The sequence below is a fragment of the Tachyglossus aculeatus genome, chromosome 26, assembly GCF_015852505.1.
Source record: "Tachyglossus aculeatus isolate mTacAcu1 chromosome 26, mTacAcu1.pri, whole genome shotgun sequence".
Classification (NCBI taxonomy): Eukaryota; Metazoa; Chordata; class Mammalia; order Monotremata; family Tachyglossidae; genus Tachyglossus; species Tachyglossus aculeatus.
Window position 1 is genome coordinate 3131610 of NC_052091.1, and position 24475 is coordinate 3156084.

General features: G+C 51.8%; 1 protein-coding gene across 1 annotated transcript; it reads left to right on the top strand.

The window, feature by feature from the left end:
* The first annotated feature begins 742 nt into the window (after positions 1-742).
* On the top strand, positions 743-24338 carry NAPA (NSF attachment protein alpha). The gene is made up of 11 exons (XM_038767074.1): positions 743-893; positions 13355-13434; positions 13639-13755; positions 16360-16406; positions 17746-17823; positions 18936-18991; positions 19557-19641; positions 21150-21254; positions 21465-21533; positions 23289-23339; positions 23576-24338. The coding sequence occupies exons 1-11, from the start codon at positions 796-798 to the stop codon at positions 23675-23677; spliced, it is 888 nt and encodes a 295-aa protein (XP_038623002.1). The 5' UTR covers positions 743-795; the 3' UTR covers positions 23678-24338.
* Positions 24339-24475: the final 137 nt, after the last annotated feature.

The window sequence follows — 24475 nt, forward strand, 5'->3', positions numbered from 1 at the left end:
CAATCGTATTTATTGAGCGCTTACTAGGTGCAGAGCACTGTACTAAGCGCTTGGGAAGTACAAATTGGGAAGTACAAATTAGCCTGTGAGCTCGCTGTTGGGTAGGGACCGTCTCTATATGTCGCCACCTTGGACTTCCCAAGCGCTTAGTCCAGTGCTCTGCACACAGTAAGCGCTCAACAAATCCGATTGATTGATTGATTTAGCTTTAATTCTACTTGTTCTGACGACTTGACACCCGTCCACATGTTTTGTTTTGCTGTCTCCCCCTTCTATCATCATCAATCGTATTTATTAAGCGCTTACTAGGTGCAGAGCACTGTACTAAGCGCTTGGGAAGTACAAATTAGCCTGTGAGCCCACTGTTGGGTAGGGACCGTCTCTACATGTCGCCACCTTGTACTTCCCAAGCGCTTAGTACAGTGCTCTGCACACAGTAAGCGCTCAATAAATACGATTGCATGAACGAGGGGGCGGGTCCCACTGAGTCACCCGCTGCAGGCCCCGCCCCCCGTCACGTGATACGGGGAGCGGGCGCTGATTGGCGCGCCCGCATCACGTGGCAGTGGAACGAGCGGGGCCCAGCCACGTGACACAGGGGGCGGGCGCGGATTGGAGGCAGCGGGCGAGGGGGCGATTGGCGCGCCCGCGGCACGTGACGGTGGAGCGAGCAGGGCGGGCGCTGATTGGGCGGGGCGGATCACGTGGCGGGCTTCTCTTCCGGCTTGTCGCCTCCCCCTCAGCTTCCCTCAGGTTTTACCTCAGCGGCTGTGGGGAGAGGGTCGGGCCGTCGCCATGGACAACTCCGGGAAGGAGGCGGAGGCAATGGCGCTGCTGGCCGAGGCCGATCGCAAAGTGAAGAACTCGCAGTCCTTCTTCTCCGGACTCTTCGGGTCAGTGCCCGGCGGACACCGGGGAGGAGAACAACAATAATAATAATAATAATAATAATGGTGGTATTTGTTCAGCGCTTACTACGCTTCTAGACTGTGAGCCCACTGTTGGGTAGGGACCGTCTCTCTGTATTGTCGACTTGGACTTCCCAAGCGCCTAGTCCAGTGCTGTGCACACAGTAAGCGCTCAATAAATACGATTGATTGATCCCCATTGTACAGATGAGGTAACCGAGGCACAGAGAGGTGAAGTGACTTGCCCAAATAATAATAATAATAATGATGATGGTATTTGTTAAGCGCTTACTATGTGCGAAGCACCGTTCTGGGGGGGATACCAGGTGGTCAGGTTGTCCCACGGGGGGCTCACAGTCTTCATCCCCATTTTACAGATGAGGGAACTGAGGCCCAGAGAGGTGAAGTGACTTGACCAAATAATAATAAGGGTGGTTTTTGTTAAGCGCTTACTATGTGCTAAGCACCGTTCTAAGCGCTGGGGAGGATCCAAGGGGATCAGGTTGTCCCACGGGGGGCTCACAGTCTTCATCCCCATTTTACAGATGAGGGAACTGAGGCACAGGTGAAGTGACTTCACCAAATAATAATAATAATGGCATTTGTTAAGCGCTTACTCTGTGCAAAGCACCGTTCTAAGCGCTGGGGAGGATCCAAGGGGATCAGGTTGTCCCACGGGGGGCTCACAGTCTTCATCCCCGTTTTACAGATGAGGGGACTGAGGCACAGAGAGCTGAAGTGACTTGCCCTAATAATAATAAAGGTGGTATTTGTTAAGCGCTTACTATGTGCAAAGCACCGTTCTAAGCACTGGGGAGGTTACAAGGTGATCAGGTTGTCCCACGGGGGACTCACAGTCTTCATCCCCGTTTTACAGGTGGGGGAACTGAGGCACAGAGAGGTGAAGTGACTTGCCCAAATAATAATAATAATAATGATGGCATTTGTTAAGCGCTTACTATGTGCAAAGCACCGTTCTAAGCGCTGGGGAGGATACAAGGTGATGAGGTTGTCCCACGGGGGACTCACAGTATTCATCCCCGTTTTACAGATGAGGGGACTGAGGCACAGAGAGGTGAAGTGACTTGCCCAAACAATGATGATAATGGTATTTGTTAAGCGCTTACTATGTGCAAAGCACTGTTCTAAGCGCTGGGGAGGATCCAAGGTGATCAGGTTGTCCCACGGGAGGCTCACAGTCTTCATCCCCATTTTACAGATGAGGGAACTGAGGCCCAGAGAAGTGAAGTGACTTGACCAAGGTCACACAGCAGACAAGTGGCGGAGCCGGGATTAGAACCCAGGACCTCTGGCTCCCAAGCCCGGGCTCTTTCCACTGAGCCACACAGCCGCAGGCCCACTGCGTGCCTGTCAGTCAAGCAACCACATTTATTATTATTATAATAGCAACAATAATAATAACTTTGGTATTTGTTACTACTAATAATAATGGTGGTATTTGTTAAGCGCTTACTTTGTGCAAAGCACCATTCTAAGCTGGGGGGATATAAGGTGATCAGGTTGTCCCACGTGGGGCTCACAGTCTTAATCCCCATTTTACAGATGAGGGAACTGAAGCCCAGAGAAGTGAAGTTACTTGCCCAAAGTCACTCAGCTGACAATTGGCAGAGCCGGGATTCGAACCCATGACCTCGGGCTCCCAAGCCTGGGCTCTTTCCACTGAGCCACGCTACTACTCACTAATAATGGTGGTATTTGTTAAGCGCTTACTGTGTGCTAAGCGCTGGGTGGAAACAAGCAAATCGAGTTCATTCGAATTTATTAAGCACTTACTGTGTGCAGAAAACAAAACCGCTGTTGGGTAGGGACCGTCTCTATGTGTTGCCAACTTGGACTTCCCGAGCGCTTAGTACAGTGCTCTGCACACAGTAAGCGCTCAATAAATACGATTGAATGAATGAATGAACCCAGATCCTTCTGACTCCAGGGCCTGTGCTTTATCCAGTAGGCCAGTGTGGCTCAGTGGAAAGAGCCCAGGCTTGGGATGGGAGCCAGAGGTCATGGGTTCTAATCCCGGCTCCGCCACTTGTTTGCTGTGTGACTTTGGGCAAGTCACTTCACTTCTCTGGGCCTTAGTTATCTCATCTGTAAAATGGGGATTAAGACTGTGAGCCCCTTGTGGGACAGCCTAATCACCTTGTATCCCCCTCAGTGCTTAGAACAGTGCTTTGCACATAGTAAGCGCTTAACAAATACCACTATTATTATTATTATTATTAGGCCGTGCTGCTCTGTGGCAGGCCTCCATCGATCAGTTGTATTTATTGGGAGAGTACAAAATACTAGTCGGTAGACACATTCCCTGCACACGACGAGTTTATATGTTGCCAACTTATACTTCCCAAGCGCTTAGTACAGTGCTCTGCACACAGTAAGCGCTCAATAAATACGATTGATCGATTACAGTCTGGAGGGGGAGACACATTAATAGCAATAAATAAATGACGGATATGGACATCGATGCTGTGGGGCGGAGGGAGGGAAGCAAATCCAGGCGTTGCAGGAAGGAGGAGAAGAGGAAATGAGGGCTTAGTCAGGGAAGGCCTCTTGGAGGAGGTGTGCCCTCAATAAAGCTTTGAAGGTGGGGTGAGCGAGCGTCCGTCGGATAATAATAATAATAATAATAATGGCATTTGTTAAGCGCTTACTATGGACAAAGCACTGTTCTAAGCGTTGGGGAGGATACAAGGTGATCAGGTTGTCCCATGTGGGGCTCACAATCTTAATCCCCATTTTCCAGATTTTCGGATGTAAGAGAAGCAGCATGGCTCGGTGGAAAGAGCCCGGGCTTTGGAGTCAGAGGTCAGGGGTTCAAATCCCGGCTCCGCCGAGTGTCAGCTGGGTGACTTTGGGCAAGTCACTTCACTTCTCTGCGCCTCAGCTCCCTCATCCGTCAGATGGGGATGAATAATAATAATAACAGTGATGGCATTTATTAAGCACTTACTATGTGCAAAGCACTGTTTTAAGCACTGGGGAGGTTACAAGGTGATCAGGTTGTCCCACGGGGGGGCTCACAGTCTTAATCCCCATTTTACAGATGAGGGAACTGAGGCCCAGAGAAGTTAAGTGACTTGCCCGAAGTCACACAGCTGACAAGTGGCGGAGTCAGGATTTGAACCCGTGACCTCTGACTCCAAAGCCCGGGCTCTTTCCACTGAGCCACGCTGCTGGCCGAAGACTGCGAGCCCCCCAGGGGACAACCCGATCACCTTGTAAGCCTCAGTTCCCTCATCCGTCAAATGGGGATTAAGACTGCGAGCCCCGCCGTGGGACAACCTGATCACCTTGTAACCTCCCCAGTGCTTAGAGCAGTGCTTGGCACATAGTAAGCGCTTAATAAATGCCATTATTATTATTATTATGTAAAGGGGGAGGGAGGGCATTCCAGGTCAGAGGCTCCCTTTGTTGCCCACACGCGCTCCCCCGATTCATTCATTCATTCAATCATATTTATTGAGCACTTACTGTGTGCAGAGCACTGTACTAAGCGCTTTGGGAAGTACAAACTGGCAACATATGGAGATGGTCCCTACCCAATCCGGATCTGTTCCGAGCACTCACTGTGTGCAAAGCCCAATGCTACCAGGGGAGTGCCCCCCCAAAAAGACAAAGAGAAGCAGCGTGGCTCAGTGGAAAGAGCCCGGGCTTTGGAGTCAGTGGTCCTGGGTTCAAATCCCGGCTCCGCCAGTTGTCATCCGTGTGACCTTGGGCAAGTCACTTCACTTCTCTGGGCCTCAGTTCCCTCGTCTGTAAAATGGGGGTTGACTGTGAGCCCCCCCGTGGGACAACCTGATCACCTTGGATCTCCCCAGCGCTTAAAACAGTGCTTTGCACATAGTAAGTGCTTAATAAATGCCATCATCATTATTATTATTATTATTATTAAAGGCACGGTCCCTTGTCCTCAGGGAGCCCCCAGTCTTAGTGGGGAGGCAGGCGCATCCCGTATGGCCGAGCGACAGTCAGTCGGTGGTATTTATCAAGTGCTGCTTGTGTGCTATTTATTTTATTTTGTTAGTATGTTTGGTTTTGTTCTCCGTCTCCCCCTTTTAGACCGTGAGCCCACTGTTGGGTAGGGACCGTCTCTAGATGTTGCCAATTTGTACTTCCCAAGCGCTTAGTACAGTGCCCTGCACATAGTAAGCGCTCAATAAATACGATTGATGATGATGATACAGCGCACTATACTAAGCGCTTGGGAAAGTATCATGTAATCCCTGCCTCCTAAGGAGCTTGCAGCTTTCAGAGCAGAGAGCGGGGACGTTCCTGGACATTCGAGGGTTAATCTAGAGCCCCGGCTGGCAGGGGTGGGTTTGGGGGCGGGGGTGGTTATCCTGGCATGACTTTTGCAAAATAATAAGGGGGAAGGAGGGCATTTTGGGCAGTGGGAGTGGCATGACTAATGGCTTGGTGGTGGCGGATGACGGGGGAAGCGGTGGCAGAAAAGAGCCTTGCTTGGCCGGGCAGCTTTGGAAAGATTTTCTGGGTGGGCATCAATCTGGGCACCGTAGTCCTTGCTCTGTTGCCAGATCCATGTAGCTCCGATCAACGACGATGCCCGTGATTCTCTAACCAAACAGCCTCACCGGCGGGGCTCGAAAACGGAGCGATCAAGAAGGCGGTTGTTATTCTTCCCCCCCCTTGTCCCGGGTGCGAGGAAACAAGATGGGGGCACAGCGAGCCGGCCGGCGTGACGGGAGAGGAGCGTGCGGACGGGGTTGTAGGGGGAGATGAGACGGCGAAGTAGGAGGGGGAGAGCCTTTTAAGTCCCCCCCCCCCCGCCGGGTCAGTGGTGAGGAATTTTTGTTTTTTGGTTTTGTTCTCTGTCTCCCCCTTTTAGACTGCGAGCCCACTGTGGGGTAGGGACTGTCTCTATGTGTTGCCAATTTGTACTTCCCAAGCGCTTAGTCCAGTGCTCTGCACACAGTAAGCGCTCAATAAATACGGTTGATGATGATGAATTTGTTGGAAGTAGAGATGGAATCTCTGTATCATCATCAATCGTATTTATTGAGCGCTTACTGTGTGCAGAGCACTGGACTAAGCGCCTGGGAAGTCCAAGTTGGCAACATCTAGAGACGGTCCCTACCCAACAGTGGGCTCGCAGTCTAAAAGGGGGAGACAGAGAACAGAACCAAACATACTAACAAAATAAAATGGATGTGTTGCCGACTTGTACTTCCCGAGCGCTTAGTACAGTGCTCTGCACACAGTAAGCGCTCAGTAAATATGAATGAATGAATGGCAACCATTGGAAGTGTTTGAAGAGCGGGGAGACGTGCAGAATGTTATTTGTAGAAAAATTATCCAGGCATAGAGGGGAGTGGCGAGAATTAAGGCAGGGTGATCGGCAAGGAGACCAACTGAGTAATAATAACCATATATAATAATAATAATAATAATAATAATAACCGTGGTATTGGTTAAGTCCTTACTACATGCCAGGAACTGTATTAAGAAGCAACGTGGCTCAGTGGAAAGAGCACGGGCTTTGGAGTCAGAGGTCATGGGTTCAAGTTCCGGCTCCGCCAGTAGTCAGCTGTGTGACTTTGGGCAAGTCACTTCCCTTCTCTGTGCCTCAGTTACCTCATCTGTAAAATGGGGATTAAGACTGTGAGCCCCCCGTGGGACAACCTGATCGCCTTGTAACCTCCCCAGCGCTTAGAACAGTGCTTTGCACATAGTAAGTGCTTAATAAATGCCATTATTATTATTATTATTATTATTATTATTATTATTAACCACAGGGGTGGATACAGGCAAATCGGGTGGGTCACGTTCCTTGTCCCACATGGGGCTCACAGGCGTAATCCCATTTAACGATGAGGGAACTGAGGCACAGAGAAGTGAAATGACTCACCCAAGGCCACACAGTCGACAGGCGGTAGAGCAGGGATTAGAACCCACGAGTTCTGACTCCCAAGGCGATGCTCTATCCACCACACCATGTTGTGGGGCAATCAATCAATCAATCGTATTTATTGAGCGCTTACTGTGTGCAGAGCACTGTACTAAGCGCTTGGGAAGTCCAAGTTGGCAGCATATAGAGACGGTCCCTACCCAACAGTGGGTTCATGACTGCTGCCTGGATTAGCACGGTAGCAGTTTGGAGAGGAAGGGGTGGATTCTAGAGGTGTAGTGAAGATAGACTGAGTATGGGGGCCGAGTGAGAGCGAGCCGTTAACGCCGAGGTTATAGGCTTGTGAGGCAGAGGAGATGGTGGTGGTGTTTACAGGGATTGGAAAGTTGGGGTGCGGAGAGGGTTTGGGTGGAAAGATGTGGCGTTCGGCTTCGGATGCGTTAAGTTTGAGTTGTCAGTGAGGTATCCGTGTATCTTGTATCTACCCCAGCGCTTAGAACAGTGCTTGGCACGTAATAAGCGCTTAACAAATGTCATCATCCATGTGGTGATGTCCAGAAAGAAGGAAGAAATGCGAGATTGCCGAGAAGAGCAGAGGTCAGGACTAGAGAGGGAGATTTGGGTATCATCCGCACAGAGCTGATTAGTTGAAGGACCCCCCACGTTTAATGGGTGGGAGGCAGAGGAGGAGCCGGAGAAAAAGGCGAGAGGGGAACCAGGAGGGGACAGAGTCAGCGAAGCCAAGGTTGGATGAGGTTTCCAGGAGTAGGGGGTGGTCAGCAGCGCCATTCATTCATTCCTTCAATCGTATTTATTGAGCGCTTACTGTTTGCAGAGCACTGGACTAAGCGCTTGGGAAGTCCAAGTTGGCAACATAGAGACGGTCCCTGCCCAACAGCGGGCTCACAGTCTAGAAGGGGGAGACAGAACAAAACAAAACATATTAACAAAATAAAATAAATAGAATAAATGTGTACAAATAAAATAGAGTAATCAATCTGTACCAACATATTCATTCATTCAATCGTATTGAGCGCTTACTGTGTGCAGAGCACTGTACTGGACGCTTGGGAAGTGCAGGTTGGCAACATATAGAGACGGTCCCTACCCAACAACGGGCTCACAGTCTAAAGGACGGGTTTACTGTGTGCGGAGCACTGTACTAAGCGCTTGGGAAGTATAATTCAGCAATAAAGAGAGGCAATTCCTCCCCCCACCCCCTTCCCCTATTCCCACCCCCTCCCCTCTTTCATATGAGAACTGTATTAAGAAGCAGCGTGGCTCAGTGGAAAGAGCCCGGGCTTTGGAGTCCGAGGTCATGGGTTCAAATCCCGGCTCCTCCAACTGTCAGCTGTGTGACTTTGGGCAAGTCACTTCACTTCTCTGGGCCTCGGTTATCTCATCTGGAAAATGGGGATTAAGACTGTGAGCCCCCCGTGGGACAACCTCATCACCTTGTATCCCCCCAGCGCTTAGAACAGTGCTTTGCACATAGTGAGCGCTTAATAAATACCATCATTGTTATTATTATTATTATTGTTATTAGGGACCGTCTCTAGATGTTGCCAACTTGGACTTCCCAAGCGCTTAGTCCAGTGCTCTGCACACAGTAAGCGCCCAATAAGTACGATTGATTGATTGACTGATAGAGGCTGTCGGATTTGGCGAGATGGCGATCGTCGGTGATCTTTGAGAGGGCCCTTTCCGTGGAGTGAAAGGGCCGGAAGCCAGATTGGAGGGGGTCAAGGAGAGAAATGGAGGAGGGGAAGTTGAGGCAGCGGGTGTAGATGACTCGCTCAAGGAGTTTAGAGAGGAAGGGTAGGAGGGAGATGGGGCGATAACTGGAGGGGGCCCTGGAATCAAGGCAGGGGTTTTTTTAGGGTAGGAGAGACACGGGCATGTTTGAAAGCAATGGGGGAGGAAGCAATTGGAGAGCTAGTGGTTGAATAATAATGATAATAATAATAATAATAATAATAACGATGGCATTTACTAAGCACGTACTATATGCAAAGCACTGTTCTACACGCTGAGGAGGTTACAAGGTGTTTAGGTTGTCCCACGGGGGGCTCACAGTCTCAATCCTCATTTTACAGACGAGGGAACTGAGGCCCAGAGAAGTGAAGTGACTTGCCCAAAGTCACACAGCCGACAATTATCGGAGCTGGGATTTGAACCCATAACCTCTGACTCCAAAGCCCGGGCTCTTTCCTCTGAGCCACGCTGCTCCGCTCTTCTAAGCACTGGGGTGGATAAAGGGTAATCAGGCTGTCCCATGTGAGGCTCACAGTCTTCATCCCCGTTTTACAGATGAGGGAACTGAGGCCCAGAGAATAATAATAATAATAACAATCGTATTTGTTAAGCGCTTACTATGTGCCAAGCACTGTTCTAGCGCTGGGGTAGATACACGGTAATCGGGTTGTCCCCCGTGGGGCTCACAGTCTTAATCCCCATTTTACAGATGAGGTAACTGAGGCCCAGAGAAGTGAAGTGGCTTGCCCAAGGTCTCCCCCTCCCCCCCCACCTTACCTCCTTCCCCTCCCCACAGCACCTGTATATATGTATATATGTTTGTACGGATTTATTACTCTACTTTATTTGTACATAATAATAATAATAATAAATAATAATGGCATTTATTAAGCGCTTACTATATGCAAAGCACTGTTCTAAGCACTGGGGAGGTTACAAGGTGATCAGGTTGTCCCACAGGGGGCTCACAGTCTTCATCCCCATTTTCCAGATGAGGCAACTGAGGCCCAGAGAAGTGAAGTGACTTGCCCAGAGTCACACAGCTGCCATGTGGCGGAGCCGGGATTTGAACCCATGACCTCCGACTCCAAAGCCCGGGCTCTTCTCCACTGAGCCACACTGCTTCTCATGTTTACGTGTTTATTCTATTTATTTTATTTTGTGAATATGTTTTGTTCTCTGTCTCCCCCTTCCAGACTGTGAGCCCGCCGTTGGGTAGGGACCGTCTCTATACGTTGCCATCTGGGACTTCCCAAGCGCTTAGTCCAGTGCTCCGCGCACAGGAAGCGCTCAATAAATACGATGGAATGCATGAACGAACGGACAGACAAGTGGCGGAGCCGGGATTAGAACCCACGTCCCCTGAATCCCGAGCCCGTGTTCTTGCTACTAGGCCACGCTGCTTCTCATGGTGGGCAGGGAGGGGGCCCAAGTGTTTAACGCAGCGTGAACAGATGGGGTTGGAGGGGCGGGAGGAGGGGGAAGATCCAGAGGAGGTGGGAAATATTTTGAGATTGTGCTGGGAAGGCTGAGAAAGTAGAGGAGGAAGGGACTGGAGCGAAGGAGGGGAGATTTTAGGGAGATCCGGGCTGCCGAATTCAACTGTTCCCTGTCTCCCCCTTCGAGACTGTGAGCCCGTTTTTAAGTAGGGACCGGCTCCATATGTTGCCGACTTGGACTTCCCAAGCGCTTAGTCCAGTGCCCTGTACGCAGTAAGCGCTCAATCAATCAATCAATCAATCAATCGTATTTATTGAGCGCTTACTAGGTGCAGAGCACTGTACTAAGCGCTTGGGAAGTACAAATTGGCATCACATAGAGACAGTCCCTACCCAACAGTGGGCTCACAGTCTAAAAGGGGGAGACAGAGAACAGAACCAAACATACCAACAAAATAAAATAAGTAGGATAGAAATGTACAAGTAAAATAAATAAATAAATAGAGTAATAAATATGTACAACTATATATACATATATACAGGTGCTGTGGGGAAGGGAAGTAGGTAAGACGGGGGGATGGAGAGGGGGACGAGGGGGAGAGGAAAGAAGGGGCTCAGTCTGGGAAGGCCTCCTGGAGGAGGTGAGCTCTCAGCAGGGCCTTGAAGGGAGGAAGAGAGCGAGCTTGGCGGATGGGCAGAGGGATTGGGGGCATTCCAGGCCCGGGGGAGGACGTGGGCCGGGGGTCGATGGCGGGACAGGCGAGAGCGAGGGACAGTGAGGAGATTAGTGGTGGAGGAGCGGAGGGTGCGGGCTGGGCTGGAGAAGGAGAGAAGGGAGGTGAGGTAGGAGGGGGTGAGGTGATGGAGAGCCTTGAAGCCCAGGGTGAGGCTCAAGAAATACGATTGAATGAATGAACTGGTTTTTTGATAATAATAATAATAATAATAATGTTGGCATTTGTTAAGCTCTTACTATGTGCAAAGCACTGTTCTAAGAGCTTGGGGGATACAAAGTGATCAGGTTGTCCCACGTGGGGCTCGCAGTCTTAATCCCCATTTTACAGATGAGGTAACTGAGGCTCAGAGAAGTGAAGTGACTTGCCCAAGGTCACACAGCAGACATGTGGCGGAGCCGGGATTCGAACCCATGACCTCTGACTCCAAAGCCCGGGCTCTTTCCACTGAGCCACGCTGATCAACCAGGGGGCCGGGTCTTTAGGGGCCAGAGATGGGGGAGGTGGGAGAATTGGGTTTCGAGGAGCGAGTTGGGAGGGTGAAAACGGCTGGCGTGGGCTTAATAAGGGTGGAGAAATAATAATAATAATGATGGTATTTCAGTCATTCATGCAGTCGTATTTATTGAGCGCTTACTGTGTGCAGAGCACTGGACTAAGCGCTTGGGAAGTACAAGTTGGCAACATATATATGTATATATGTTTGTACATATTTATTACTCTATTTTACTTGTACATATCTATTCTATTTATTTTATTTTGTTAATATGTTTGGTTTTGTTGTCTGTCTCCCCCTTCTAGACTGTGAGCCCACTGTTGGGTAGGGACTGCCTCTATATGTTGCCAACTTGGACTTCCCAAGCGCTTAGTACAGTGCTCTGCACACAGTAAGCGCTCAATAAATACGATTGATTGATTGATTGATTGATATAGAGACGGGCCCTACCCAACAGTGGGCTCACAGTCTAGAAGGATAATAATGATGGTATTTGTTAAGCGCCTACTATGTGCCAGGCACTGTGCTAAGCGCTGGGGTGGATATAAGCAAATGGAGTTGGCTACAGTCCCTGTTCCATGTGGGACTCAATCTCAACCCCAGACTGAGCCCCCACTTTTTTCCTCTCCTTCCCATCACCTCCCCCTCCCTCTGTCCTACCCCCTTCCCCTCCCCACAGCACTTGTGTATATTCGTACATACTTATTACTCTATTTGTTTTATTAATGCTGTGTATATAGGCATAATTCTATTTATTCTGATGGAGAAGCAGCGTGGCTCGGTGGAAAGAGCACGGGCTTTGGAGTCAGAGTTCATGGGTTCAGATCCCAGCCATCCCCCCCGCCTTACCTCCTTCCCCTCCCCACAGCACCTGTATATATGTTTGGACAGATTTATTACTCTATTTTACTTGTACGTATTTTCTTTTCTTTTTATTTTATTTTGTTAATATGTTTTGTTTTGTTGTCTGTCTCCCCCTCCTAGACTGTGAGCCCGCTGTTTGGTAGGGACTGTCCCTATATGTTGCCAACTTGTACTCCCCAAGCGCTTAGTACAGTGCTCTGCACACAGTAAGCGCTCAATAAATACAATTGAATGAATGAATTGTCAGCTGTGTGACTTTGGGCAAGTCACTTCACTTCTCTGGGCCTCTGTTACCTCATCTGTAAAATGGGGGTTAAGACTGTGAGCCCCACATAGGACAACCTGATCACCTTGTAACCTCCCCAGCGCTTAGAACAGTGCTTTGCACATAATAAGTGCTTAATAAATGCCATTATTATTATTATTATTGACACCTGTTTACTTATTTTGTTTGGGTGTACATACTTATTACTCTATTTATTTTATTAATGATGCATACATAGCTATAATTCCATTTATTCTGATGGTATTGACACCTGTTTACTTATTTTGATTTGTTGTCCGTCTCCCTCTTCTAGACTGTGAGCCCGTTGTTGGGTAGGGACCGTCTCTTTATGTTGCTGACTTGTACTTCCCAAGCGCTTAGTACAGCGCTCTGCACACAGTAAGCGCTCAATAAATGCGATTGAATGAATGAACAAATGAATCCCCATTTTATAGATGAGACAACCGAGGCCCAGAGAAGTGGAGTGATTCGCCCAAAGTCTCACAGGAGCCGGGATTAAAACCCACGACTCTGATTCCCGGGCTCTGTCCGCTCTGCCACGCTGCTTCGCCGTCCTGCCAAAGGGAAGAGAAGCAGGGGGGCCCGATGGATAGAGCACAAGGCTGGGAGCCGAAAGGACCTGAGTTCTAATCCCGGTGCCACCGCTTGTCTGTTGTGTGACCTTGGGCAAGGCACTTCACTTCTCCGTGCCTGAATTACCTGATCTGTAAAATGAGGGTTAAGACGGTGAGCCCCAAGCGGGACTGGGACCGTGTCCAACCTGATTAGCTTGGATCTACCCCAGCGCTTAGCACAGTGCCTGGACCATAGTAAGCGCTTCACAACTACCATAAAATAGGGGCAGCGTGATAACAGGCGAGGGTGAGTTGAATGGGGTCGACCTGAAGTCTGGAATGGGGGGAGTAGGGTGCCCGACGTGGGGGTTGGTGCCTCCTCCGAGCAGGGTGCATCACGTGCCCCCCGTCTTCTTGGTCTTCCCTCTGCCCAGGGGTTCGTCCAAGATGGAGGAAGCGTGCGAGACCTACGCCAGAGCGGCCAACATGTTCAAGATGGCCAAGAACTGGAGCGGTAAGTGGAGCTGCGGTTGTCGAGGGCGTCCTGGCCGCCCCGGGAGGAGCGGCGTGGTGGTGGGCAAACCCGCACGTATCTCCCTGCCTGCGTGTCTCCGTCTGGGTTTCTCTCTGGGCCCGTCCGTGGGTCTGTCCATCCGCGTGGATCGGCGTCCATCTGTGTGTCTCCGCGCCCGTGTTTGTGTGTGTCTGTGTCTGCCAGCGGCCGGCAACGCCTTCTGCCAGGCCGCCCAGCTGCACCTCCAGCTGCAGAGCAAGCACGACGCGGCCACCAGCTTCGTGGACGCCGGGAACGCCTTCAAGAAAGCCGACCCCCAAGGTGAGGCGGGCCGGGGGCCGGGCCGGGGGGCCGGGAGGGTGGCTGGGCTCTTTCTCACCCCGCGACCTCGGGAGCCCCAAGCCCCTCACCTCCCTCCTCTCGCCCTCTCGAGCCTTGAAAGAGATCCCCTAGATATTACTCTATTTATTTATTTATTTATTTTACTCGTACGTATCTATTCTATTTATTTTATTTTGTTAGTATGTTTGGTCTTGTTGCCTTGAAAGAGATCCCCTAGATATTACTCTATTTATTTATTTATTTATTTATTTTACTTGTACATATCTATTCTATTTATTTTATTTTGTTAGTATGTTTGGTCTTGTTGCCTTGAAAGAGATCCCCTAGATATTACTCTATTTATTTCTTTATTTATTTTACTTGTCCATATCTACTCTATTTTATTTTGTTAGTATGTTTGGTTTTGTTCTCTGCCTCCCCCTTTTAGACTGTGAGCCCACTGTTGGGTAGGGACTGTCTCTAGATGTTGCCAATTTGGACTTCCCAAGCGCTTAGGACAGTGCTCTGCACATAGGAAGCGCTCAATAAATACGATTGATGATGATGATGATGATCCCCGCCGTCACTGGAGCCGGCCTCTAATAATAATAATAATGACATTTATTAAGCACTTACTATGTGAAAAACATAGAACAGCTATGTTCTATAGACCTGTTCAGTGCTTAGAACAGTGCTTTGCACATAGTAAGCGCTTAATAAATGCCATTATTATTATTATTATTATTATTATTATTCATCAATCGTATTTATTGAGCGCTTACTATGTGCAGAGCACTGTACTAAGCGCTTGGGAAGTACAAATTGGCAACATATAGAGACAGTCCCTACCCAACAGTGGGCTCACAGTCTAAAAGCACTGTTATTATTTTATTATTGTTTTATTGTTATATTATTATTGTTTTGCTGTTATTGTATTGTAACAGTTATTGTATTACTGTTATTGTTTTATTATTAAAATCAATCAATCAATCATATTTATTGAGGGCTTACTATGTGCAGAGCACTGTACTAAGCGCTTGGGAAGTCCAAGTTGGCAACATATAGAGACAGTCCCTACCCAACAGAGTCTAAAAGGGGGAGACAGAGAACAAAACCAAACATACTAACAAAATAAAATAAATAGAATAGATATGTAATAGAATAGATATTAAAAGTACTGTTTTTAGTGGGTGGCTGGAGTGGGGCCCTCAAATAAGCCACTTTCTTCCTTTCCCCTTGCATCTCACCAGTCCCAGAGTCGGGTTTTTGTTTTTCGTTTTTTATTGTATTTGGTGGTAATAATCGTCATCATCATCAATCGTATTTATTGAGCACTTACTGTGTGCAGAGCACTGTACTAAGCGCTTGGGAAGTCCAAGTTGGCAACATATAGAGACGGTCCCTACCCAATAGTGGGCTCACAGTCTAAAAGGGGGAGACGGAGAACAAAACCAATCATACTAACAAAATAAAATAAATAGAATAGATATGTACAAGTAAAATAAATAAATAAATAGAGTAATAAATAATAATAATAACATTAATGATGGTGTGTGTTAAGCGCTTACTATGTGCAAAGCACTGTTCTAAGTGCTGGGGGGGATGCAAGGTGATCAGGTAAGCGCTTACTATGTGCCAAGCACTCTACTAAGTGCTGAGGTAGATAGAAGATAATCATGTTGGACACAGCCCCTGTCCCACATGGGGCTCACAGTCCTAGTCCCCATTTTACAAATGAGGTAACTGAGGCCCAAAGAAGTGAAGGGACTTGCCCAGGCTCGCAAAGCAGATAAGGAGCGGAACTGGGATTAGAACCCAGGTCCTCCTGATTCCCGGGCCCATGCTGTATCCATTAGACCACGCTGTTTCTCCACATTGCAGTGGTCTGTTTATCGTTAAATTTTACTCTCCCAAGTGCTTAGTACAGTGCGCTGCACACAATAAGCGCTCAATAAATACGATTGACCGACCGACTGCCCAGGGCCCTCATTGAAGACTCCTTCCAAACCCCTGCGGGGAAGGTTCGTGGACACCCAGTCCGTCTCAGGCGGGGCCGGGGTGGAGGAGTGTCTCCTAAACCGCTAAATAATAACAATAATGATGGCGTTTATTAATCGCTTACTATGTACAAAGCACTGTTCTAATAATAAGAAGAATAATGATGGCATTTGTTAAGCGCTTACTATGTGCAAAGCACTGTTCTAAGCGCTGGAGGGAGATACAGGGTGATCAGGTTGTCCCACGGGGGGCTCACAGTCTTAATTCCCATTTTACAGATCAATCAATCGTATTTATTGAGCGATACTGTGTGCAGAGCACTGTACTAAGCGCTTGGGAAGTCCAAGTTGGCAACATATAGAGACAGTCCCTACCCAGCAGTGGGCTCGCAGTCTAGAAGGGGGAGGCAGACAACAAGATGAGGTATGAGGCCCAGAGAAGTTAAGTGACTTGCCCAAGGTCGCACAGCTGACAGTTGGTGGAGCCGGGATTTGAACCCATGGCCTCGGACTCCAAAGCCCGGGCTCTTTCCACTGAGCCACGCCGCTTCTCTAAATGCCTCCCCCTTCTAAATGCTAAAATGCCTCCACTTCTCCCTCTCCACAGAAGCCATTAACTGTCTGATGAGAGCCATCGAAATCTACACAGACATGGTGAGTCGCGGCTCAGGGGGCCGGGGCGGCTGGGGGCCTATGTGTTAGCCACCCCTTCCTCGGGGTCGGGGGGCTCTGTCTGCCCTGAGGACCCCCGCAAGGGGCAAGCGAACTCTGGATTAATTGCCATCTCAGGGGGTGTGGATAAGGTTGACGGGGACAATAGTGGTGTTGTCTACTATTGTTGGGTCGGGACCGCCTCTATATGTTGCCGGCTTGTACTTCCCAAGCGCTCAGTACAGTGCTCTGCACACAGACTCAATAAATACGATTGAATAAATGAATAATGGGGAGGGCAGGGGTTTGGGGAGCAGGGGAAGATAAGGGGTTCCGTTTTGGGCATTTTAAATTTGAAGCGTCGGCGGGACAGCCACATAGAGATGCCCTGAAGGTGTGTGTCCCCTCCCTCCTATATGTGTGTGTTTATTGCTATATTGGACTCTCCCAAACTCTCAGTACAGTGCTCTGCACGCAATAAGCGCTCAATAAATACGATTGAATAAATTTGACTGCCCAACCAACCACCACTGTGGGAGCGGTGACGTGACATAAAATACCTGTAATTTATATCCATTCAGTCGTATTTATTGAGCGCTTACTGTGTGCAGAGCACCGTTATGTTGCCTGTCTCACCCCCGAGATTGTAAATTCATCGTGGGCGGCGAATGTGTCCGTTGTAATGTTGTCCCAAGCGCTTAATACAATGCCCTGCGCGCAGTAAGCACCCAATAAATGCGATCGATTGATCGGTAAAAAGGATCTCTGGGCCAAGAGGCGGAGACGGTCAGACTTGAGAAGCAGCGTGGCCCAGCGGAAAGAACCCGGGCTTGGGAGCAGGAGGTCGTGGGTTCAAATCCCGACTCCGCCACTTGTCAGCTGTGTGACTTGGGGCAAGTCACTTCACTTCTCTGGGCCTCAGTGACCTCATCTGTAAAACAGGGGTGAAGACTGCGAGCGCCCCGTGGGACAACTTAATCACCTTGTATCCTCCCCAGCGCTTGGAACAGTGCTTTGCGCGTGGGAAGCGCGTGACAAATGCCGTCGTTATTGTTGTTATTCTCGGCCTTGGGCCCGAGTGGTGTTGTCCCAGAGTGGAGACTGTCCAGCTGGCACTGTCTGCGGGAGGCAGGGGGATTGCCAAGATGGCCTTCCACCGGTCTTCTGAGCCTTCTAGACTGTGAGCCCACTGTTGGGTAGGGACTGTCTCTATATGTTGCCAATTTGTACTTCCCCAGCGCTTAGTACAGTGCTCTGCACATAGTAAGCGCTCAATAAATACGATTGATTGATTGATTGATTGATTGAAAAGCTGCCCGTTCCCCACCCGCGTCTCTCCCAGGGCCGCTTCACCATTGCCGCCAAGCACCACATATCCATAGCGGAGATCTACGAGGCCGAGCTGGTGGACATTGACAAGGTCGGTGGCGGCGGGGGCTGAAGAGGAATCTGGGAAAGGTCGGGGGGACTTCCGGGGACGGGAGGGGGCTTCCCCGGAGGCCGAGGCCAGGACTCGGACCCCAGTTTCCCGGCAACCCCCGTCACCACGGCCAAGGTTCCCCTCTCCGGCCGGGATCTAATCTGGCACAGAGATTACTCGTCTCCCCCCAGAGCAGTAGTAGTAAGTATTTGGGGGGGATTCTAGTTGCAGGGCATGTTTTTGGCACTGGCGCAGAGGAATCTGTGAGCCCACTGTTGGGTAGGGACCGTCTCTATATGTTGCCAACTTATACTTCCCAAGCGCTTAGTACAGTGCTTTGCACACAGCGCTCAATAAATACGATTGAATGAATGAATGAAATGAATCGTGGCTAGGAGAAGCAGCGTGGCTCAGGGGAAAGAGCCCGGGCTTTGGAGTCAGAGGTCAGGGGTTCAAATCCCAGCTCCGCCAGCTGTGGGACTTTGGGCAAGTCACTTCACCTCTCTGGGCCTCAGTTGCCTCATCTGTAAAATGGGGATTAAGACTATGAGCCCGCCGTGGGACGACCTCCCCAGCGCTTAGAACGGTGCTTTGCACATAGTAAGCGCTTCATAAATGCCATCATTAGGAGCCGGGGGCCAAGGCCTTCGGAGACCCCCGAGGACCCGGCCGGCTCTCTCTGGGCTGTGAGGGCCCGGGGGGCTTTGAGCTTTCCAGGGGCTGATGAGCTGGTAGCCACGTTACCCCTGCCTAGAAGCAGCGTGGCTCAGTGGAAAGAGCCCGGGCTTGGGAAGCCAGAGGTCATGGGTTCTAATCCCAGCTCCGCCACTTGTCAGCTGGGTGACCTTAGGCAAGTCACTTCACTTCTCTGGGCCTCAGTTCCCTCATCTGGAAAACGGGGATGAAGACTGTGAACCGCACGTGGGGCAACCTGATTACCTTGTATCTACCCCAGCGCTTAGAACAGTGCTTGGCACATAGTAAGCGCTTAGCAAATACCAACGTTATTATTAGGCAAAATGAATAATCTTGGCTCACGTTTTCTCTTCCTTTCTCCCTCTTTTCCTCCCTCTCTCCCTTCCTCTCCCCCCGCCCCACTCTCAAATACCTAGGCCATTGCCCACTACGAGCAGTCGGCAGACTACTACAAAGGGGAAGAGTCCAACAGGTAACCCCCCCCGCCCCCCGCCTCCAAGCCAGCAAAGCCGTCCAGACCAGTCCCCTTTCCCAGCCCCGTACCCCTCCTCCCTGCCGGGCTCGGCCCTGTCTGCCGGTGATTCGGTCCCTGGGGGAAAGGGAAGGGGGCCAACCCCAGCGAGGCAGTGTATTGGCCACCCTCTTGAGTCAATGGGGGACTCACAGTAGCTGGAGGTGGGACTGAGTTATCCCTCCCCCATCGCAGTCCCTCACTGAGGCCAATCTGCCCCTACCCTGGGCACGTACTCTGTGAGCCGTGGGCTCTGTGCTGACCGCTCGGCGACGTCGGCGTAGGCCCGAAGCCAGAAATGGCGGGAACCTCCGCAGCCGCGGGGGCAGCGGGGCGGGTTTCACCGGCCCGCTCACCGGGCTGCCATCTGCCCGGCCCTGGCCCGGCGCCCCTTGCCTCGCCCCCGCGCCGCCCCCGCTTCCATGTGGTCTCGCTGGGTTCTGGCTACAGGGGAGTCTCCCACAGTGCCCGGGCGGAGCCGGCTGCTGAGCTCCCCGCCGGCCTTGCCCTGCCCCTCTCTCCTCAGCTCCGCCAACAAGTGTTTGCTCAAAGTGGCCGGTTACGCCGCCCAGCTGGAGCAGTACCAGAAGGCCATTGAGATCTACGAGCAGGTCTGCGCCCGGGCCCGGCCTCGGAGGGCTTCCCTTCCCCTCCCAGTACGAACCTCCCGGCCCGGAGAGCTTCCTAGAGGGGCCGGCCATCTGCCGCGGGAGGGGCGGGTGGTCACTACTCGCCCCCGCCGCCTCCCCTCGGCGGAGGTTCCGCTCCCTCAGTTTCCCCAGCTGCTGGGAGAGCCCAGGGCGGGGTGAGGGGAGAGGGGTGAGAGCTGCAGGTTGGGGGGGACGCCCTGGCAGCGGCCGAGGAGAAGGCCTCTGCCCGCAGGCTCTGGAGAGCGAGAAGCTGGACTGGGGGGGGACCCGCCCCACCCCTGGGGGGTTCACTCCAACCCCGGGGGGGTCTTGCCCAGTCCCAGCTCCAGGTGGGAAGGGGTGGGGATGTCCCTATGAGAGGTCATCCGGGCCAGCCCCCTGCCACCTAGAATTGTCAGCCGCCCCTGAGAGTAAAAGTCTGCTCCCCAGGGGCGAATGGCGGGTGACTAGCTAACGCCCCTTGTTGTCTGTCTGGTCATCCAGTCGTTCTTTCAGTCAATCAATCAATCAGTCAATCGTATTTATTGAGCGCTTACTATGTGCAGAGCACTGTACTAAGCGCTTGGGAAGTACAAATTGGCATCACATAGAGACAGTCCCTACCCAACAGTGGGCTCACAGTCTAAAAGGGGGAGACAGAGAACAGAACCAAACATACCAACAAAATAAAATAAGTAGGATAGAAATGTACAAGTAAAATAAATAAATAAATAAATAGAGTAATAAATATGTACAACCATATATACATATATACAGGTGCTGTAGGGAAGGGAAGGAGGTAAGACGGGGGGATGGAGAGGGGGACGAGGGGGAGAGGAAAGAAGGGGCTCAGTCTGGGAAGGCCTCCTGGAGGAGGTGAGCTCTCAGCAGGGCCTTGAGTCGTATTTATCGAGTGATAAATCGTATTTATCGAGCCCTACTGAGAGCTCATCTCCTCCAGGAGGCCTTCCCAGACTGAGCCCCCTCCTTTCTCTCCCTCTCCATCCCCCCCACCTTACCTCCTTCCCTTCCCCACAGCACCTGTAGATATGCATATATGTTTGTACATATTTATTACTCTATTTTACTTGTACATATCCTATTTATTTGATTTTGTTAGTATGTTTGGTTTTGTTCTCTGTCTCCCCCTCCTAGACTGTGAGCCCACTGTTGGGTAGGGACTGTCTCTAGATGTTGCCAGCTTGTAATTCCCAAGCGCTTAGTCCAGTGCTCTGCACACGGTAAGCGCTCAATAAATACGATTGATTGAGTGCTTACTGAGTGCAGAGCACTGTACTAAGCGCTTGGGGAAATACAACAATCAGCAGACACGTTCCCCACCCACAACGAGCTGGCATCCCAGAACCAGAGCCAAGAACCCACCCCCCCCTCAACAGCCAGGACCGGCTTCCCACCCCGGGGGGCCGGGGGACGCCGGGCGGGGCCCCGGCCGCAGGTCCTCACGGCCCTGTCTCCGCGGGGGCATTTAGGTGGGCACCAACGCGATGGACAGCCCCCTCCTCAAGTACAGCGCCAAGGAGTACTTCTTCAAGGCCGCCCTCTGCCACTTCTGCATCGACATGCTGAACGCCAAGGTGAGCGGTGGGCACCTCGGGTCCGGCGGGGAAGGCCGGCCGGGCGAGAGACACCCCCCAAACTCCCCTGCATTCGTCAGCGGTGCCGGGGGAGCCAATAGAGGGAGGGCCGGTCCCGGATCGGACTGGGGCCGAAATCCCAACCTTGGATGCCGCGCGGCCCCGGCGACCCGGGCCTCATTTAAAGCGCCTTCTCTTTTGGACATCCAGCTGGCCATCCAGAAATACGAGGAGCTGTTCCCCGCCTTCTCCGACTCCAGGGAATGCAAACTGGTGAAGGTGAGCGAGTCGGGGAGCCGCCGCATCCCGGCCGGCCCCGGGGGGGTCAAGCCCGGGGGCGGAGAGCAGTCGCTGCCCTCGGTCTCCCCGGCGCAGACTACCCCCTGCCCAGCCAAGCGACTGCCCCTTTAAAAACCCAGCGCAAAGCCGGGTCTCCCGCTCTTCCTCTTCCCCCATGGTTATGAGGTAGAACCTCGTTCGGCCACTCCATCCAGCCCCCTGCCTCGAGGCCAGATGCCGCCCAACCCGTCCCGACAGATGGGACCGGCTCTAAGGTTTGAAGGCCGCCCCCGTCCCTCAGCTGCCCGCCGGCCCGGTGGCCCCGCCGCGCTGCAGTCCCCCAGTTCTGCCCGGTACCCAAACTCCAACCCCTCCCCGCCGCAGCCCACCCCACTTCTTGTCCCACCCTGGCCTCTGCAATACTACCGGTCAACAGCTTCTCACCGGCCTCGGGGAAACAACCCTCCGGAGACTTGGCTAGCTAGCCCATCCCTCCTTGCGGGGCCAATAAAGTCAGTGGACCAGGTGGACAGAGTCCTTCCGTCTTAGGCCCCACTCCGCACCCGGCACTAGAGCGGGACTCAGTCAGTTTGCTGGGAAAGCAGAATCCTGGAGTGCCGTTTTGCTCCCCACACAACACGACACAACACCACACCACCCACACAAAACTCCCAGCATCGCCATCGCAGGCAGGGTCCGACTTCCCCCTCCTCCCCATCCCCCCCGCCTTACCTCCTTCCCCTCCCCACAGCACCTGTATATATGTATATATGTTTGTACCTATTTATTACTCTATTTTATTTGTACACATTTATTCTATTTATTTTCTTTTGTTAATATGTTTTGTTCTCTGTCTCCCGCTTCTAGCCTGTGAGGCCACTGTTGGGTAGGGACCATCCCTATATGTTGCCAACTTGTACTTCCCAAGCACTTAGTACCATTCTCAATAAATACGCACTCATCATCATCATCAATCGTATTTATTGAGCGCTTACTATGTGCAGAGCACTGTACTGCACTCAATAAATACAGTACAGAGTACGGAGCGCAATAAATAAGCGCTCAATAAGTACGATTGAATGAATGAATGAATGAACATAACACCTTCTGAGACCAGCCTGGGTGCCCGGTTTTGTAGGCTAGCCTGGTCTAAAAGGGTGGTCCCCCTCACCCTTCTTGTCGGGGGCGAGGGGTCTCTGACTCCAATCAATCAATCAGTCGTATTTATTGAGCGCTTACTGTGTGCAGAGCACTGTACTAAGCGCTTGGGAAGTCCAAGTTGGCAACATAGACGGTCCCTACCCAACAGTGGGCTCACAGTCTAGAAGGGGGAGACAGAGAACAAAACCAAACGTATTAAAATAAAATAAATAGAATAGATATGTACAAGTAAAATAAATAGAATAATCGACTCCAGGACTCTCCATCCTTCCCTCCTCTCACGAGGCAGCAGGGCCTCAGTGGAAAGAGCACGGGCCGGGCCGGCGGGAGACCCGGGTGCTAATCCCGACTTGCCGTGTTGCCAACTTGTACTTCCCAAGCGCTTAGCACAGTGCCCTGCACACAGTAAGCGCTCGATAAATACGATCGATTGATCCCAGCCGCTCCGTGACTTGAGGCCAACCATAGCATCTCTCTCCGGCCCCCAGTTTCCGCCCCTGTAAAATGGGAATGGGGGTCAAGCCGATGATCCGACACGGGGCTTTGGGAGGGAGGCCGCGCGGCACCAACACGACGGTGGCGGTTCTCCCCCAGAAACTGCTCGACGCCCACGAAGAGCAGAACGTCGACAGCTACACCGATTCGGTGAGTCGGGGAAGGCATCCGGGGGGAGACGGCCGGCGGAAGGATGATAATAATAATAATAATGGCATTTATTAAGCGCTTAGTATGTGCAAAGCCCTGTTCTAAGCGCTGGGGAGTTTACAAGGTGATCAGGTTGCCCCGGATGGGAAGGGGCGGGGGGGTCGAGAGCTGCCCCCAGGGCACCCGGCGCAGTCCGCAGACCCGGGAGCGGCCCCACCTCCACTCTACCCGCCCAGGTGAAGGAGTACGACTCGATCTCGCGGCTGGACCAGTGGCTGACCACCATGCTCCTGCGGATCAAGAAGACCATCCAGGGCGAGGAGGAGGACCTGCGTTAGCCCCCTCTCCCCTTGGGGCATCCTCCCACCACGGCGTGCCCAGCTCATTTTCCCTGGGGGGTGGAGGGTGGGGCGGGGGGAGGACGTGGAGTGGAGATTTGAGACCTTTTAACCCTTTTTCTCACCGCCCCCCCCCCCCCAAAAAAGCTGCTTTTTAAATGCAATGATAGGTTAAAAAAACTTAGCATTTGGGGGAAGGACAGGGTTCAGTATTGACACTTCTCTCAAGTGGAATCCTTCCTCTTCCACCCCCTCCCTATTTAAAGCCTGGGGGGTCCGGGGCGTGGGTGTGTGCTGTGCCCCCCGCCGCGGAAGAAGGAAAGGGGTCTCCTTGCCTAAGTGCCCCCAACTCTTCCCCAGCTGCCCGAGGGCATGGAACAGGCACCCGAGGCCCGGTCCCAGTTATTTGGTACATGGGCCTGTTCCCAACCCTTCCCCCCGGCCCCCTGCCATACCCCCTTGCCCCTCTTCCACCCCGCTCCCTTCTCGAAGAGCGGAGGGGCCGGGGGGCCTACGGAGAGGACAATGCCACCGTCCCCCTCGGGCTCGGTGTCCGGAGCTCCCTGCCGCATGCCTCACCCGATCCCATGGCCGCATCCCCCCGCCAGGCTTGGGCGGACGCCTGCTCCAAAAAAAGGGATTAAAAATTTGGCACGAATGACGAGGGGCCTTGCCCGTTTCTGGTCAGTTGTTTTTTTTCCCTGACGCTTGGCGAGCTCCCGTCCTCCTCCTGCCAAGAGGAGGGCCCTGGGTGAACCTGGAAAAGGCAGGCCTGGCCCACAGGGAGAAGGCCCCGGT

Coding starts and splice junctions, on each gene's coding strand:
- NAPA (XM_038767074.1), top strand. CDS start 796: ATGGACAACTCCGGGAAGGAGGCGGAGGCAATGGCGCTGCTGGCCGAG. Junction 13,756..16,359: donor CAAGAAAGCCGACCCCCAAG/GTGAGGCGGGCC, acceptor CCCTCTCCACAG/AAGCCATTAACTGTCTGATG. Junction 23,340..23,575: donor TCGACAGCTACACCGATTCG/GTGAGTCGGGGA, acceptor CTACCCGCCCAG/GTGAAGGAGTACGACTCGAT.